We start from the raw sequence: 14,360 nt of genomic DNA, 5'->3' as shown, positions 1-14,360 counted from the left end.
TAGAGAACGCGTGTTTATAATATATGTAATTGTTTCAGTTTGTTTTCGACATTTTTGCTGTGAGAATATAAAGAAATATAATTTTTGAAAGTATTTATTTCTTAGAAATAATCTACAAACAATTGTATACTCTTTGATAATTAATGTCAGCTCTTAAATTATTTAATATTGATTTAATAGCTTATTGAATTGATGTTATATTCTATATAACTGTTGTCAAAACATAGTTATTAACACAATTTAGTTAATTGTCTATAAAAAAATATCTTAGTAACTATGTGTACAAACTCTAAGCTTACCTACCATAAGAAAAATTAGATGATCAGCAATAAATGTATTTAATTGCTATTTAAAATATGTGACTAGACCCAAATACATAACTGTGTATTACTGCTAGAATAGAAATGATTATTAATGAAAAGTTTTGAGATTCTCTGAATGAATTAAACTGTAAGATTGGAGACAATATTAGAAAAAACAAAATCTATGAATTGCATTTGTCAATGTCATGCTAATGAAAGCTTGCGTCATGCTATTAAATAATTCAATACGTTTAAAAAAAATTATTTTTGTTATACTGACTTCTATTCTATAAATAAGTTGTTTTAGCAAACACGTTATTTTCATATCAATTATTATTGATTTGTAAGTATTTATTGATAATATACCACGTGCATTATATTTACAGTTGCATTCATTTGACGCTTCCCCAAATTATGATACAATATGATTTTTTTTAAATATTTACAATGTAGGAAAAGTGTTGATTAACAATAAATACGTAAGCGTTTAACATGTCACCACTTTATAGAAACAGTAGCGTTCATTTTCTCAACTTCATGGTACTTTGTATGAAGATAATTTTCAGCTTTGTCAGAATGTTCGCCTTCCAGCCACGATTTATACAGTTCCGTAATAACTGTATTATTTTCAGGATCACTTTTAGGAAGTTTGTAATACTCATTTTCGAGTTTTCGGGCTAACTCTCTTGGTTGTGTACCGTCTTGTGACCTTATCTGAGCTCCACCGTTCAAGCAGCCTTAAAAAGATTTAATTTAAACAATTGATTTAAGTTTATTTGTGATGGATAGCATCAATTAACGATTGGATATCAACCTGTTGGGCAAGCCATCACTTCCACGTAATCGTAAGGACTTTTTCCGCGTTTCAATTTCTGCACGAGGTTTTGTATATTTCTAAATCCATTTGCAACAGCGAACCTTAGAAGCACTTCGCCATCTTTTTCCAAAACAGCTTCCTGAAAGTCTGGATTTCTCAAGCTTTTGTATTCTAATTTTGCGTTAGTTTCTTGGAATAAATTCTTAGCCGCATAGTGAAATATGAAGTCGGCGTATCCACCTGAACCCGAGCCTTGATGACCTAATAAGATACTATCATTTTTCTCTTGAAACTGAAAAGGTCTTTCAATTGTAGCGTTATCGAAATCTGATAACGATTTCTCTTGTTGTATTAGCATTTGTTCCACTTCAACTGCAAATAAATATTCGATTAAAAAGCTTAATAATTTATTTAAGATTACTAATTATAAGAAATTGCACGTTTTAACTTACTTGCAGTAATAACACAATCTACGTCTCGAGTTTCTTTTAAATTGTTGTAAAAGTCTTCTCTTGAAGCTTCCAGTTTCTTATCGTAACAAGGCATGAGTGTCACATGATAGACCTGCTCTGGTGATAGACCTTTTACATGAGCAAGATGATATTTAACTAAAGATCCCATAATTTGTTGAGGGGACTTAGTAATACTGATATATGGAAGAATGAAGTTTCCATGAGTTTTTTCAGCATAACAAACCCATCCTGCAAAATGATTTTACAAAATTAATGAGATGCAGTGGTAGATAATTTTAAACTTAGTTTACATGTTTTACCTGGGCAGGAAGATGCAAGCATTGGTAATTGATTTTTTGAGTCCTCCTTTGCAGCCTTGTATCTTTCAACAAATTCCTTGGCAGATTCAATCAATGAAAAATCCTCTGCTATAGTCATATCCAACACCATATCAGCACCCACACTTTTGAAGTAACCGGCCAACTTTTGAGCTGTATCTTCTGGTTTTAATTTGTATCTTTCAGCCAAGGACAAAATTGGTTGAATGGATAGGCTTACCACTATAAATTTAGTATTGTCTTCACCTTGCTGTGGTGAAAATATAACTCATGTAACATTACATTTAGAAAAAATATACATCTAGCTACTGTATACCTTTTGCTTTTCCAATTTCTCTTGGAATACCCTTAATAATTCTTCTTGACTTTGCTGAGTAACAAGAACACTCTCTGCAGAAGTTATACAGCCACTGCAAGCTAAACAATCTGCTAATGTGATTTCTACTTTTTGCAATTTAGTTAATGGACCATCCTGGAAATAAATATGGAAACATTAATTCCTGAAAATAAGATAGCCTTAACATTATATTTCTTAAAGTGAAAATGAATACTTCTAAGATTTCCATGTAAGATCCATCATCTTGAATTTTTATTTTTGATCCAGGTTTTGCCTTGTTTTTCTTGATTTCCATCGGTTTGATGCATTCCTAAAATAAGTAAACGAACAATTTGAAATTCGCGCCAAAATAAAATACAACGAAATGACATGTAATAATTTTCCAATTTTCTAACCTGTGAAGGAGTGATGAAATCATCTAAATTTGTTAATTGCAAAGCTCCACTGAATCGCGATGCCATATTGCGAGATAAATCAGGATCGTTAATAATTTTTATTCTGCTGAATTATCACAACACTAGTAGAAAAAGAAATAATAAAGACAGATAAGTATTGCCGCTTGTTACACGCTGTTTCAATTTATCGTTTTCAGCCCGTGAACTAGGTGAAGCAAATTTGTTTTTTATTGCAGAGATCAAATTTATTGCAAATCCTCTGTTTAAACTACCTGCAACCTCATATTTCGGAACTTCGATTTACGATTGAAAACACTGTACTGAACGCATGTCTGTATCGCATATAGCGTATCAGTATGCTTCCGCGAATCCCCACCTCCCTATTCGTTTTGACGTAGGACATTTTATCGTGATCGTCGAAAGCACATAAAACATTGGAAATTTCAGTTGTAAAAAAAACGAATTTGTAAATTGTCAACTATCCCACATAAAAGTTGATACTATACTTAATCAGTATAGTTATTATCAGCGACTTCAATGGGACGAAAGCAACCGCTATTTCCTATAAATAACAGCAAAGTGATTTTCTTATTAATAAGCAATGCACAATAATAAATCGTTGCATAAAAAGGTGAAGCGACGAGAAAAATTCGAGCGCGAGAGACGAGGCGCGCGCTTCCGGGTAAGAATGATCGATCGCAGGGTTATAATTTATCCGCTGCCCCTTTCGCAGAGCAAATGTCGTGGTCTTATCCCTCCCCCATTCACAAGATTGGCGTCGCGACGGCGAGCTTGACGGCATGTCGTGAGTCAGTGATGATCGGTTAGCGAAGCGCGAGCATGGCCGAGGCGAAGAAGGACGAGGTCGTCAAGATTCTCCATACCTATCCGCTGTGCCGGGTGAGTGTCAGTGCGTGACGCGTACGATGGCACTACTTTTTGGCACGCGAAGATTGCATGGCAAAGCAGTGCCTCCGGAGACGCGCTCGCCGTTGTTAACAGCGCGTCGCGATCAATATTGCCGATAGACGCGCGGCGACAGAGCCACAGAGATGCTCTCTTGCGTTCTGTTCATTCCTACACCTGCTTTTCCCCCTGGCCAAGTCGGGCGCTGCTTCTCGTGTCGCAGCGAGTACGCGTTTGACTTTTCGATTACAACGAGGCCCCACGTCGTGCGTCCGCACCCACAGAGCATCTCTTGCAATTTCAAATTACTACGCGGCTAATCGTCCGGGGTGTGCGCCGTGCGTTGCCATTCACTTTCGCGAAATGCTCGTTGCGTGCCGTCGAGTGTGCGCTTCAGCGAAGGCTTGTTGAGCGATAATTGGCACATTGCAGAAATGCGACATGACGGACGAGATGAAGCAGGAGGCCATGGAGCTGTGCGTAACCGCAGCCGAGAAGTACGCCGATAACTACGAGTCGGTGTCCCGGATGATCAAGGAGACGATGGACAAGAAGTTCGGCGCCTCCTGGCACACCGTCGTCGGCGAGGGCTATGGCTTCGAGATCACCTATCAGCTTAAGCACCTGCTCTACATGTACTGTGCCGGCAATCTCGCCATCTGCATCTGGAAGTCTGCCTAATATTGGTTGTTCTCAGATCAGACAAGCTACAGCTTTCACGGATTTATTCACCTGTTGTCTTTCACGACTGAGACAAATATTCACTTATGGCAGTTTGTTTATTGGTCATTACAAATTGACTCAGTCGTAAGTTTATTTACGCGCTCAATCTCTTCAATTTGCAGTTAGTTGCGCGCGATATTCGAATTATCTTTCGACAATTTGGCCGAAAAGGCTCTCGTATACGTACACATTTACCAGAGTACAAATCACTTTCTAAGAAATTTCGAGCTTTCCTTTACTTGACGACGATCGTAGATTCTACGCAGTTCCCAAAGTAGATAACAAGAGCACTGCCAAATAACAGTTGCGCACCGGAATACAATATGGCATGAAAGTATTTCACGGTGTGCGTTAAACTTAATATTTCTATCTTTATACATTAGTACAGTATATTTAGTCACTATGCACTGAACTAGTCATTTCTACTGCGAGCTTACCGTAATTACATTTTGTAACGTAGGAAAAAGTAACACCAATTTATATACACATGATATTTAGGTGTTAGGTCATATAGCGCAGTCGAATGTGTTTGACCGCGAACATTGTTCTTACTATCGCGAAAATTCTTTTTCGTATTTTATGCAGGGTGAGAGAACGTCCGATAAAAAAAAGGCCTTACGACGAAACTAAACGTCCAATTAATTAAACAACGCTAAAATTAGGCGGAAGGAAACAAAATTCACTCATTGCCTGAGCTTGCAACGTGCTTATTGTTTGCCAACGTCAATCCAAAGAACTTGTTATCTCTATTATAAAAAAAAGGAAGAAAAAAAGTAATCGATGTTATTTACAATATACACACGTGATATAATAAATTTTTATGGCGCTATTCTATAATATTTCACATAAAGATAACGATTTACAAATGCTTAATTTGTAAATGCACTATTCGTACAAAAGTAATTTGTGACTTGATCGTTCAATAAATTTATTGTAATTACACCTGCCTATCGTCTCGTTCAATAACCCGGCACTGTTCGCCAAATAAGCGCGGCAACGTTACCGTTAGTGAGCAGTAGCAGAAACGTTTTCTCTTGAAATGTCACGCTGAAACTGTAAGCCTCGCCGATGACCACGTTGAACGGGGCACCGAATTTCTTGTCCATGTTGTCTTTCACCATCCGCGCGGCCGTTTCGTAGTTGTCCGAGTACTTCTCCACTGCCGTTACTGTCACTTCCATCGCCTCCTGTTTCATGTCGTCTTGCATGTCTGTATGCTGGGATGAAATCCAAGTCGCAAAGGTTCTTGTTCTTTTAACCTGATTGATCATTGGCGAGTACCTTGACGATCGGATACGTGTGAATAATTGCCGTTTCTTCTCTTACTTCAGCCATTCTTGTCAAAATTTAAGAAATCGCTATTGAGAATGTTTCTGCCTATCTAGGTTAAAAGAAAAAATGACGTTCAATTGTAGAGTTCTGCAAAACAAACGCTGAATTTCGGAAAAAAACTTTTATTATTACGGTGTGTGTGTGTATATATATATATATACACACACACATGGACTGGTTTATACATAGAAAGTGCAAGAAAAGAAAATATATATAGATACATAAAACGCAAGTATGCTTAATTTCATATATAATTTACAAATAAACAATTTTTTTTCCTTGATTTGGTCTGTGATGGAATTTGTAAAGTATAAAATGTACAATTCTACAAATAAGTGTACACATGAGACTGTTTACGTGAGTCTACAGCGATAAAAGCGTATAATGGGCATAGTATAAACGTACTTGTCAAATATTTCGAACGACATTCGATGAACATGTTAATAATATCAGTATATTTTCATTATTATTATATATATGTTAGACCATCGAGTTGTAAGTTAGGCTTATCCAATTAATTTTTATTAGCATCTAAGTTACTAAGTTACTAGGCAATGCCATGTAATCTTTTGACAACCAACAAGTAACACTCTTTCTGAGGCCGTATATTATCCGCATAGCACCAAATTCGTAGGTACAATAGTTAAGCATACATGTATGCAGTATTAAGTAGATTATGTTGTATAAATCGATGTCAAAAAAAAAGATAATGATAAAAAGTTTCCCATTAGAGAAAGGTACTGTTATTATTGCACAATTAATTACTTCAACGAGTGTAACGTGGTTAAAGTCTAAGTTAATTTTTACTAACGCTATTACAAAAATAGATACACAAACGGAAGCCCGTTTCACTTAGCATCAATGACAGACAGAATTTGAAAATAAAGTGAAAATTGACAAAAAAAATCTAATTCAGTCTTAATTGCACCTTCGAGAGGTATTCGTTAATAACAAATTCGCAACCGAATCAATATTATTCGGTCCTGAATGAAATCAATTCCTCTTACAAAGAACACACGAATATTTACAAAATACATCTAATCTAATAGAAAGAAAAATCTGAGTAATTGTCATAATTCTGTAATGGCAAAAAGGCCTTTAAAACATTCTATTAGAAGAGAGCCAATTATTATCGCAGCTCATCAAATTTCATAGAATCTTTTCAGTTTCTTCGATTAAAATATATCTATATATACGATAATACATAACAATACACGCGTTGCACACTGAATGAATATTTTTGTTATAAATATGTTTGACAACCGTAATTTTTTGTTATAAATACGTTCGTGACTGTGTAAATTACGATAGTTGAAATTGCGTGACAAGAAGCTTAGTGGCTTTGGCGATGTCGTAGGCACTGGAACGAACTTGCTGAAGGCAACGATCCATATGATCGAGGTCACTGGTACATCTCTGCAAAGCGCTGCACTCTGCTTGCAACCGACCCGTGTTACCGTTCAATTGACGCAAAGCTGATCTGATATTGTCATCTATCGGATTCTGTAACGATAGACAAATTTTATGAGTACAACGCACGTAAATCCCATTTATCAGATTAATATTTGCAGGTCTTAAATAACGTTAATAATTATTATATGCACACCTGAGGAAAAATAGCTGCAAGTTCAGCAACAGCAACGCGGATACGTTCCGCGCAAGGTACAAAAGCTTCGCGATGTAACGGATCCTGCATGGCCATCCACAATTCCTGAATACGTCTTGTAACTTGTTCCGTTCGTCTTGTCACCTCATCGCTGGGTGGTAGACTAGTTTGGCCACACTCCCACAATCCTTGCGTCGTGCAAGGACGCGGCAATCCTTCTGTTTCTCTCTTAGTCTGCAAAATAAATATATTACATTACAATACAATCAACTGTATGTAACTTCAAGCTAACCGAAATGGATAAAAGACGATACCTGATTCATAAAACTCAATGGTTTTCTGGGCCCCTCTCGTGTTTCGTACATCGATACAGGTCGCTGACTACCTTTTGTAGGCGTTGAGACTTTGACATCTAAGACAGGCTCCAATTCATCGTGTTCACCTATATGACCGTTTATTACCTTTTCCGGTTGTACTTGTAATCTTGCTTGTGCCTGTGCAGGAAGTACATTCTAATTATAAATTATATATAGCATTATTGTTATTCGTTGATAAAGTTGAACTTACTTGTATTGCGATTTTTAATTCTCGATTTTCTTGCATTAGTTGATCGACTGTTCGTTGAAGTCGTCGAACTTCCTCTTTTAGATTTCTCGTCGTGGATTCCGATAGAGTCAATTGTTTTTTCAATACTTCCACGACTGATGGCAAACCTTTTGCCATCGGAGTCAGTGCCTTCTGCAAAACAATAACCGATTTATAATGTTATGGCTCATTAATTGCGCTTCGCGAACATATTTTACAGTCTGAAGAACATAACGACAGTTGGGTTAGGAGCACGTGGACTAAATAAATTGTATAATTGTTGGATTAAATAAATTCCATGAAACGATTACATTGGTTGAGTAATTGCAATGGTTATTGACACGTAGTTATGGAATTAAATTACATTATTATTTTTAATTCAGCGCCAACCTACATTACTCGTAGCATTATGCAAGCTCAAGCTTTTTCTTCTTTAATATCATGAATTATTTAAGCAGTTTAACTCCTTCATCAATGATTAATTTATATAACTACTGTCAATAGATGAGAGAACGGATTTTTTTCGACGTAATAATACATAATTCGAAGTATTATACAGATGAAATATGAATGAGATTTGAAAAAAAATCGATAAACAACTTTTGCTTTTTGGCGGCGCATGCACAAACACTAAATCTGCCCAACTTGCCTAGTAACACTGTCTACAGAATAGCCACGTGCTCAGTCGATGTTTTAATCGTTGCTTCTCTCCAAGTACCTTCAAGTGTGTAATAATAAAATAATCGATCCACGAACGTTACTATGAAATTAACTTTTTTTTCATTTTCATATGTTTTGATTTGTTTCTCGATCGTTTTCCATAGAGTTATAAGTATTAATATGCAGCTAATGAAACACTAAATATGCGCGTCTGGCTTAAACGAAAAATGAAACTATTACGGTACCTCGTTATCTGATGTTATCGAGGATAATCCAGCGATGCCGTCCGAGGTAAGTGCTGCATAGTCGTCGTCAGAGGCGACGCTATCGTAAAGTGGCTCATCGTCCGACATTTGGGATCCATGTTTTTTTAACTGCTCCTTACGTAACATAATCACCGCTGGATCTGCAAATAAGTTTTCTTTTTGTTATTATAATTGATTAGAAAACGAAAAATCTTTAAAAAGATACAAGGAAATGTATAATGATTTGGAATCATTACTAAATAATAATTAGGATAGTCAAGGTTATCGTAATGATATTCACCTTGCAGAGGCGTACTGTTGGCGAGAGTTTGCCTTTGGCCGGCCTCAGTTAGAATATCAATGATCAGTGTAGCGAATTCCTTTGGAGTGAATCTTGCGAGTTTTTGTCGTCCCTGGTTTCGCGTTGACGATAGCTGCGGATGAATCGGCAGAAATGGCACTATACATCTTTCAGGAATAGTCGCTGATGACAGCCAAACTAGATTCAAAGCAAAAATGATTCATTAGTATGTTGATGATGTTCGTTTACTATGGATCTATGTGCAGTGGCACATCAAGGCGACAATAATAATAATAATTGTGGGGCTCAAACAATATAGGTCATGCTTTCGCAAAACTAGAAAATAATAACATTAATTCGATGATCATTTGAGTCTGCGTAGAGTGACGTACTATTTTTCTAATAGTGCAAATTCTAGAAGCGAAATTACTCGTGTGATAATGCTGTAAGTTTTTGAATGATGGTATCTATTCTATTATACATGGCATAAAGGTAAAAATAGAGAATGAATAGTAGACAATCGATAAGTTCCTACTTACCTCTCCTTGAGAATAGCATTTTGAAAAAGTTCATGCATATATTAATAACATTGATAGATAGGTCAACTAGGTAGCACAATTAATTGAGTTAACAGTGGACTAGATGATTTTTGAAATGGTAATGGCGATGATGGGATAATATAGACTCTAGTTTAATAGTGGTATCGATTTATACAGAGGAAAACCAAGACGACAAGTTACGAGATAGATTGTGTTTTCTTCATAATCAACCGAGATCTATATAATTAATACTCAAGGACCTGGCTTATACTACAAACTACTCAGTCAAAGAAAAAGAGTAATACATACTAGCATCGGTCTCTCGACGATCTACCTCATCATAGACATCGGAAACGAGTTCTTCCAATAAATGGTTTGGTAACTAAAAGATTAAATTAAATTTAAAAATAAAAAATTCCACTATCTATTGGTAAGATTGAATTTGCGATTTTTTTACCATTTTCAATTTATTTCGTGCTTCAAAGGCTAATTCACTTCTTTCGATAGTAGATGCCCATTCAGGAATTATTAGATGTTCATCTTTCTTATGATCAGGTTTACGAGAACATAAAAAAAATGACAACCTATCTGTTACTTCATACATGCACTCAATCAATCTTTCTGATAAATCTAAATGACCAGCCAACCTGTAGTTTTATTAATTGTATGAAATACTAATTCATAAGTATTAATGATTGAATGATATAATAAGTTTTGTATAATGTACTTTGCTACTTCTGCAGGAGTATGTCCACTTGAATCTACCAGACTAGAATTCCCACCATTAGCAATAAGTAATTCCAACTGGAGAGCTTGTCCTGCTCGAGCAGCAACATGCAAAGGCATTGTCCCTTTTTCCTATGTCATAAAATGTATTTGATATAGTCATTCATAAATTATGAATTTAGTATTAATTTAAAAAATTCAATACCTTGTAAAAATAATTTGGGTTTGCTCCTTGAGCCAAGAGTCTCAGAGAAGTTTCCAAATTGCCTGTACGAACACTACTATGTAATTGCCTACTCAATTCCTCTTCACTGCAACTATCTTCTTTACATGAACGTAGAATAAATTTTAATTCTTGATGTTTTGCTTTAATAAAATCTGCTTTCACAGGGCTGAAATTCAAAAAGAAAAACGTAACTTTTACAAAAATCATAAATCTTTGAGTGCTCATATTATTTCTGAGTTAAAAAGTCACTAACTGTAAAGGATCTTTTGGCTGAGGTTTCCTTCTGCTAATTTTAGAATTACTGGGATCTAAGAGGGAATGCTCCCAAATACTGTTGGCTCCATTATCATTTAATGTACGAACCATCTACAAAACATAAATTATAAATGAATGTGTAAATATATTAAAAAAGACTTGTTTTAATTTTAAATCAATAAAAACATCATTGACTTATAAAACTTAAAGCACATAAGGTAAAACGATTTACGTTTGCAATACTAATTTCCAAAATATTATTTACATAATATATTTTTAAATATTTTTTTACTTTACTTATTATAAATCAATTAATTCTTCTAGAATATTCAACTTTCAAAAGCAATTAATTACTATAATTATACTAATACTAATTTGGTAAATCATTGAAAATACTTTAACTGCTCAAGCTAATCAACAATACTTGATCGATTGCTTTTAATTTAAAACAAAAAAAGACTAAATTTATAACTCTAGAAAATACTTATAAAAGATAACTTACATTTAACATATTTGTACTCCAAACACCTCTAGTCAATGACTTGATGGATGATACATGTCTTCCTAGACTCCGGTGTATGCTACAGCACTCATCGCACAACAGAATTGCCCTATTTACTGAGGCCCATGCAGGCTCTATTAAAAAAATATAAAATATGAATAATAATCATTTGATTAGCTAGTTACAGAACAAAATAAAAACATGAGTCGTCCCGAGGCGCTGGATCAAACATAGCATATAATAACGTAAAAAAACAAAGTAAAACGAATCTCCAGAATGAGCAATCATGAGCCTATGAATCATAGCACTCGCATTCGTGTCAAACTTTCACTAGGAGGCACACATACTCACCAGGAGAGCTGCAATCGGCGCAGACATCGACGTTCGCCCGATGCTTCGGTCGAGCCATGACTACTGCTGTTGCTGCTACTGGCGTAGAGACGCGCGAAAGTAAAAAAAACTAGGAGACGAGTGTGGCTGTGACTCCTCACATAATTAAGGCGACGCTCTCACAACTGAGATCGTGTCTCTCTTACTCGCGTGTGTATATATCGGAGACAAATAAAAACACTCGGAGCTCCCACCCTCACCACACCGCCATTCTGAATCGGCTATTTAAATGCTAGCTCCGCTACTGCTGTGAGCGAGACCGAGTCGAGGAGATGTACTGATCTCTTTCTTTCTCTTTCTCTCTCTCTCTCCATCTCTTTTGAAAGGGAGAGAGAGAGAGAGAGAGAGAGAGAGAAAGAGAGAGGGAGAGAGAGAGAGAGAAACAGAAATAGAGAAAGAGACGGGGATAGCAAGTTGAGCCCAGGTGGCGCCCCGCCGTACTTGTAACGAATTACGCTTATTCAGATTTATCGAGGCGAGACTTGTCGTTTCTGCGCTTGTTCCCCTACCCTGCATGAGAACACTGGCTTGTGAAAACAAAGATACTTCTCTCCTTTTTTGATTTGATGCCTTAGACTCTAGTAGTAAGTACCGTTTTGTGATTAAAATATCATACAAATAGTTTTTATGAAATAAAACTATTTCTATCAATGATATTCAAAAATGTTTTAAACCAGCGTTTTAATATTACTTTATAGATATATATCCTACTTACGAGGTACAAAAATTTGACAATTATATTATCCTCCAAAGTTTACGGTTGATCACGCGGCTTTGTGTTCGCTAACCGTCGAAACATCTGGTCAAGTAGTACAAGTAACAGCCATGGGCCGACGTTCGATTTTAAGTAGTAGAAGTCAATTTATCATACTCACGCTTAAACTGGAAACTGGAAGATTTATCTGTTATTTCTTAGTTTATTTATTCCTTTATTTTGTAACAATATGTATTGTTTTTAACAAATCCAGTTCAGTTCAAGGACTTCAAACTTTACAAATAGAATGAAATCATAGAAATGTTGAGATTAAAAAAGATTATAAGAAAGTAAATGGAAGGAGCGGGGAAAGTATAAAAACGTGCTAATGTATCTTGTAAAAAAAACAGTATTTATTAAAAATAAGAAAATTATATTCGTATCCTCATAATGCAATATGTACAATCAATGATGACGAAAAGAAATAAATAGAATGAATATCAATCCAAGTGATAAGTCTTCTATGCTTAAATATAGGCTAATTGTTGGCCCTGAAAAGGGCCGGTTTTCTGTTGCTCCTGACCGCGCACTCACTCAACAGGTCTCTACTTCTTTTTCGCCGCCGCCTTTTTCACCGAGGGTTTCTTCGGCTTGGCCGCAGCCTTCTTCGCTGGTTTGGCCACCTTGGGCTTGGGTGCCACCTTGGTCTTAGCGGACGCTTTAGGCTTGGGAGCGGCCTTGGACTTGGCAGCCGCGGGCTTGGCCTTCTTCGTTAACGTCTTCAAGCTCTTCTTCGCTGCGGCGGCAGCGGGTTTCTTCGCGGCTGCCGGCTTCTTGGCGCTCGCTGCCTTCTTAGCCGCGGGTTTGCTTGCGGCGGCCGGTTTTTTCACGGCGACCGTGGGCTTGGTCTTCTTCGCGGCCGGCTTCTTGGTTTTCTTCACCACCTTGGCCTCGGTCTTAGCGGACGACAGCTTGAACGAGCCGGAAGCGCCCTTGCCTTTGACCTGCACCAGCTTCTTGGTGGCAACGGCGGATTTAAGGTACTTCTTTAAAAACGGTGAGAGTTTCTCGGCGTCGACCTTGTACGTGGCGGCGATGTACTTCTTGATAGCTTGCAGCGACGAGCCACCCTTCTCCTTCAGGTTGGTGATCGCGGCGTTAACCATCTCCGAGGTGCGCGGGTGGTTGGGCTTGGTCCTTGGCTTCTTGGGTTTGGTCTGCTTGGCCGCTGCCTTTTTCGTTGCCGTCGGTGCCGGGGCTGCAGCTGGTGCGTTTGCTTCGTTGTCTGCCATGGCGATGCCTGTTGTCGATTCGATCGAACGGACGTGTGTGCGGATACTAGAAATAGCAGGATGCTGGCTGCGCCGCTTGACTGTCAGTTGTGAGCGCGCCGCGACTCCGGCACTCGGTGGTCATGCGCAAGCGCGGACCTCGGAGAGACACCCAGGCGTACTTGCGCCTCCGACGGGCCATCTTCGGCTCTCCTGGCGGCACACTTTCGCTACTTCCCGGCCAATTTTTCATCACTCGCCGCACCTTTTGCCCGACTGCTCTGCTCTTGCTGAACGGCTCGAACTATCAGGCTACCCTCTAATCGAAAATCCCCACGGAAACGCACGCGAACTACCGCGAGTGACGCTTTTTTCGAGATTCCACTTTTCGCGGGTTGTCGCACCCCTGGACGATAACGTCCTCGTTTACCTCTGCGAGTTGGGCGCACTTGGCGCGCGACTGTCCGACTCGCAGCACAAAGACAAAACTAACTGCCGAACCGTCAAATTCGGCGATCGAGCGATTGCTCGTCCAGTTATTCAAGTTCAAAGTGAGCAGTCGAGTCTCGTTTCGAGCGCTCGCAACTCCAGAGCTTTCGACACTCTGCCGTACTTCTCTAGGATTTGTCGATAATTTCGCTCTTCATCAACTTTTTGATTGGGTGACCTGACCGAGGCATCGGCGACTACTCAAAAATCAGCTTGCAAGCCTAAACGAGACATTTCAAGGAAACCAACGTCGCGTTGAGTGTATTTAA

General features: G+C 37.8%; 4 protein-coding genes across 4 annotated transcripts; 1 reads left to right on the top strand and 3 right to left on the bottom strand.

Annotated features, from left to right (window-relative positions):
* Nucleotides 1–782: 782 nt before the first annotated feature.
* LOC131668076 (probable cytosolic Fe-S cluster assembly factor AGAP009023) lies at nucleotides 783–2,993 on the bottom strand. Its single transcript, XM_058941921.1, has 7 exons — nucleotides 2,642–2,993; nucleotides 2,461–2,556; nucleotides 2,226–2,381; nucleotides 1,892–2,159; nucleotides 1,572–1,820; nucleotides 1,117–1,491; nucleotides 783–1,039 (listed from the first exon to the last, which is right to left on the bottom strand). Exons 1-7 carry the CDS (start codon nucleotides 2,705–2,707, stop codon nucleotides 798–800), a joined length of 1,452 nt encoding a protein of 483 aa, XP_058797904.1. The 5' UTR covers nucleotides 2,708–2,993; the 3' UTR covers nucleotides 783–797.
* A 364-nt stretch (nucleotides 2,994–3,357) lies between these two features.
* LOC131668078 (dynein axonemal light chain 4) lies at nucleotides 3,358–5,208 on the top strand. The gene is made up of 2 exons (XM_058941923.1): nucleotides 3,358–3,541; nucleotides 3,980–5,208. The coding sequence occupies exons 1-2, from the start codon at nucleotides 3,482–3,484 to the stop codon at nucleotides 4,226–4,228; spliced, it is 309 nt and encodes a 102-aa protein (XP_058797906.1). The 5' UTR covers nucleotides 3,358–3,481; the 3' UTR covers nucleotides 4,229–5,208.
* A 151-nt stretch (nucleotides 5,209–5,359) lies between these two features.
* LOC131668075 (ARF GTPase-activating protein GIT2) lies at nucleotides 5,360–12,006 on the bottom strand. The gene is made up of 13 exons (XM_058941920.1): nucleotides 11,599–12,006; nucleotides 11,248–11,381; nucleotides 10,744–10,856; nucleotides 10,470–10,656; nucleotides 10,266–10,396; nucleotides 9,996–10,185; nucleotides 9,848–9,920; nucleotides 9,000–9,197; nucleotides 8,699–8,859; nucleotides 7,776–7,946; nucleotides 7,523–7,702; nucleotides 7,209–7,442; nucleotides 5,360–7,105 (listed from the first exon to the last, which is right to left on the bottom strand). Exons 1-13 carry the CDS (start codon nucleotides 11,654–11,656, stop codon nucleotides 6,905–6,907), a joined length of 2,031 nt encoding a protein of 676 aa, XP_058797903.1. The 5' UTR covers nucleotides 11,657–12,006; the 3' UTR covers nucleotides 5,360–6,904.
* Nucleotides 12,007–12,709: 703 nt separating this feature from the next.
* LOC131668109 (histone H1-like) lies at nucleotides 12,710–13,711 on the bottom strand. Its single transcript, XM_058941987.1, has one exon. It carries the CDS (start codon nucleotides 13,621–13,623, stop codon nucleotides 12,937–12,939), a length of 687 nt encoding a protein of 228 aa, XP_058797970.1. The 5' UTR covers nucleotides 13,624–13,711; the 3' UTR covers nucleotides 12,710–12,936.
* Nucleotides 13,712–14,360: the final 649 nt, after the last annotated feature.

Source organism: Phymastichus coffea, unplaced genomic scaffold, assembly GCF_024137745.1.
Source record: "Phymastichus coffea isolate CEN01 unplaced genomic scaffold, Cenicafe_Pcof_1.1 PCOF00074, whole genome shotgun sequence".
NCBI classification, from domain to species: domain Eukaryota; kingdom Metazoa; phylum Arthropoda; class Insecta; order Hymenoptera; family Eulophidae; genus Phymastichus; species Phymastichus coffea.
Note: the sequence above shows the minus strand (reverse complement) of the source record. Positions and strands in the feature narration are given on the sequence as shown.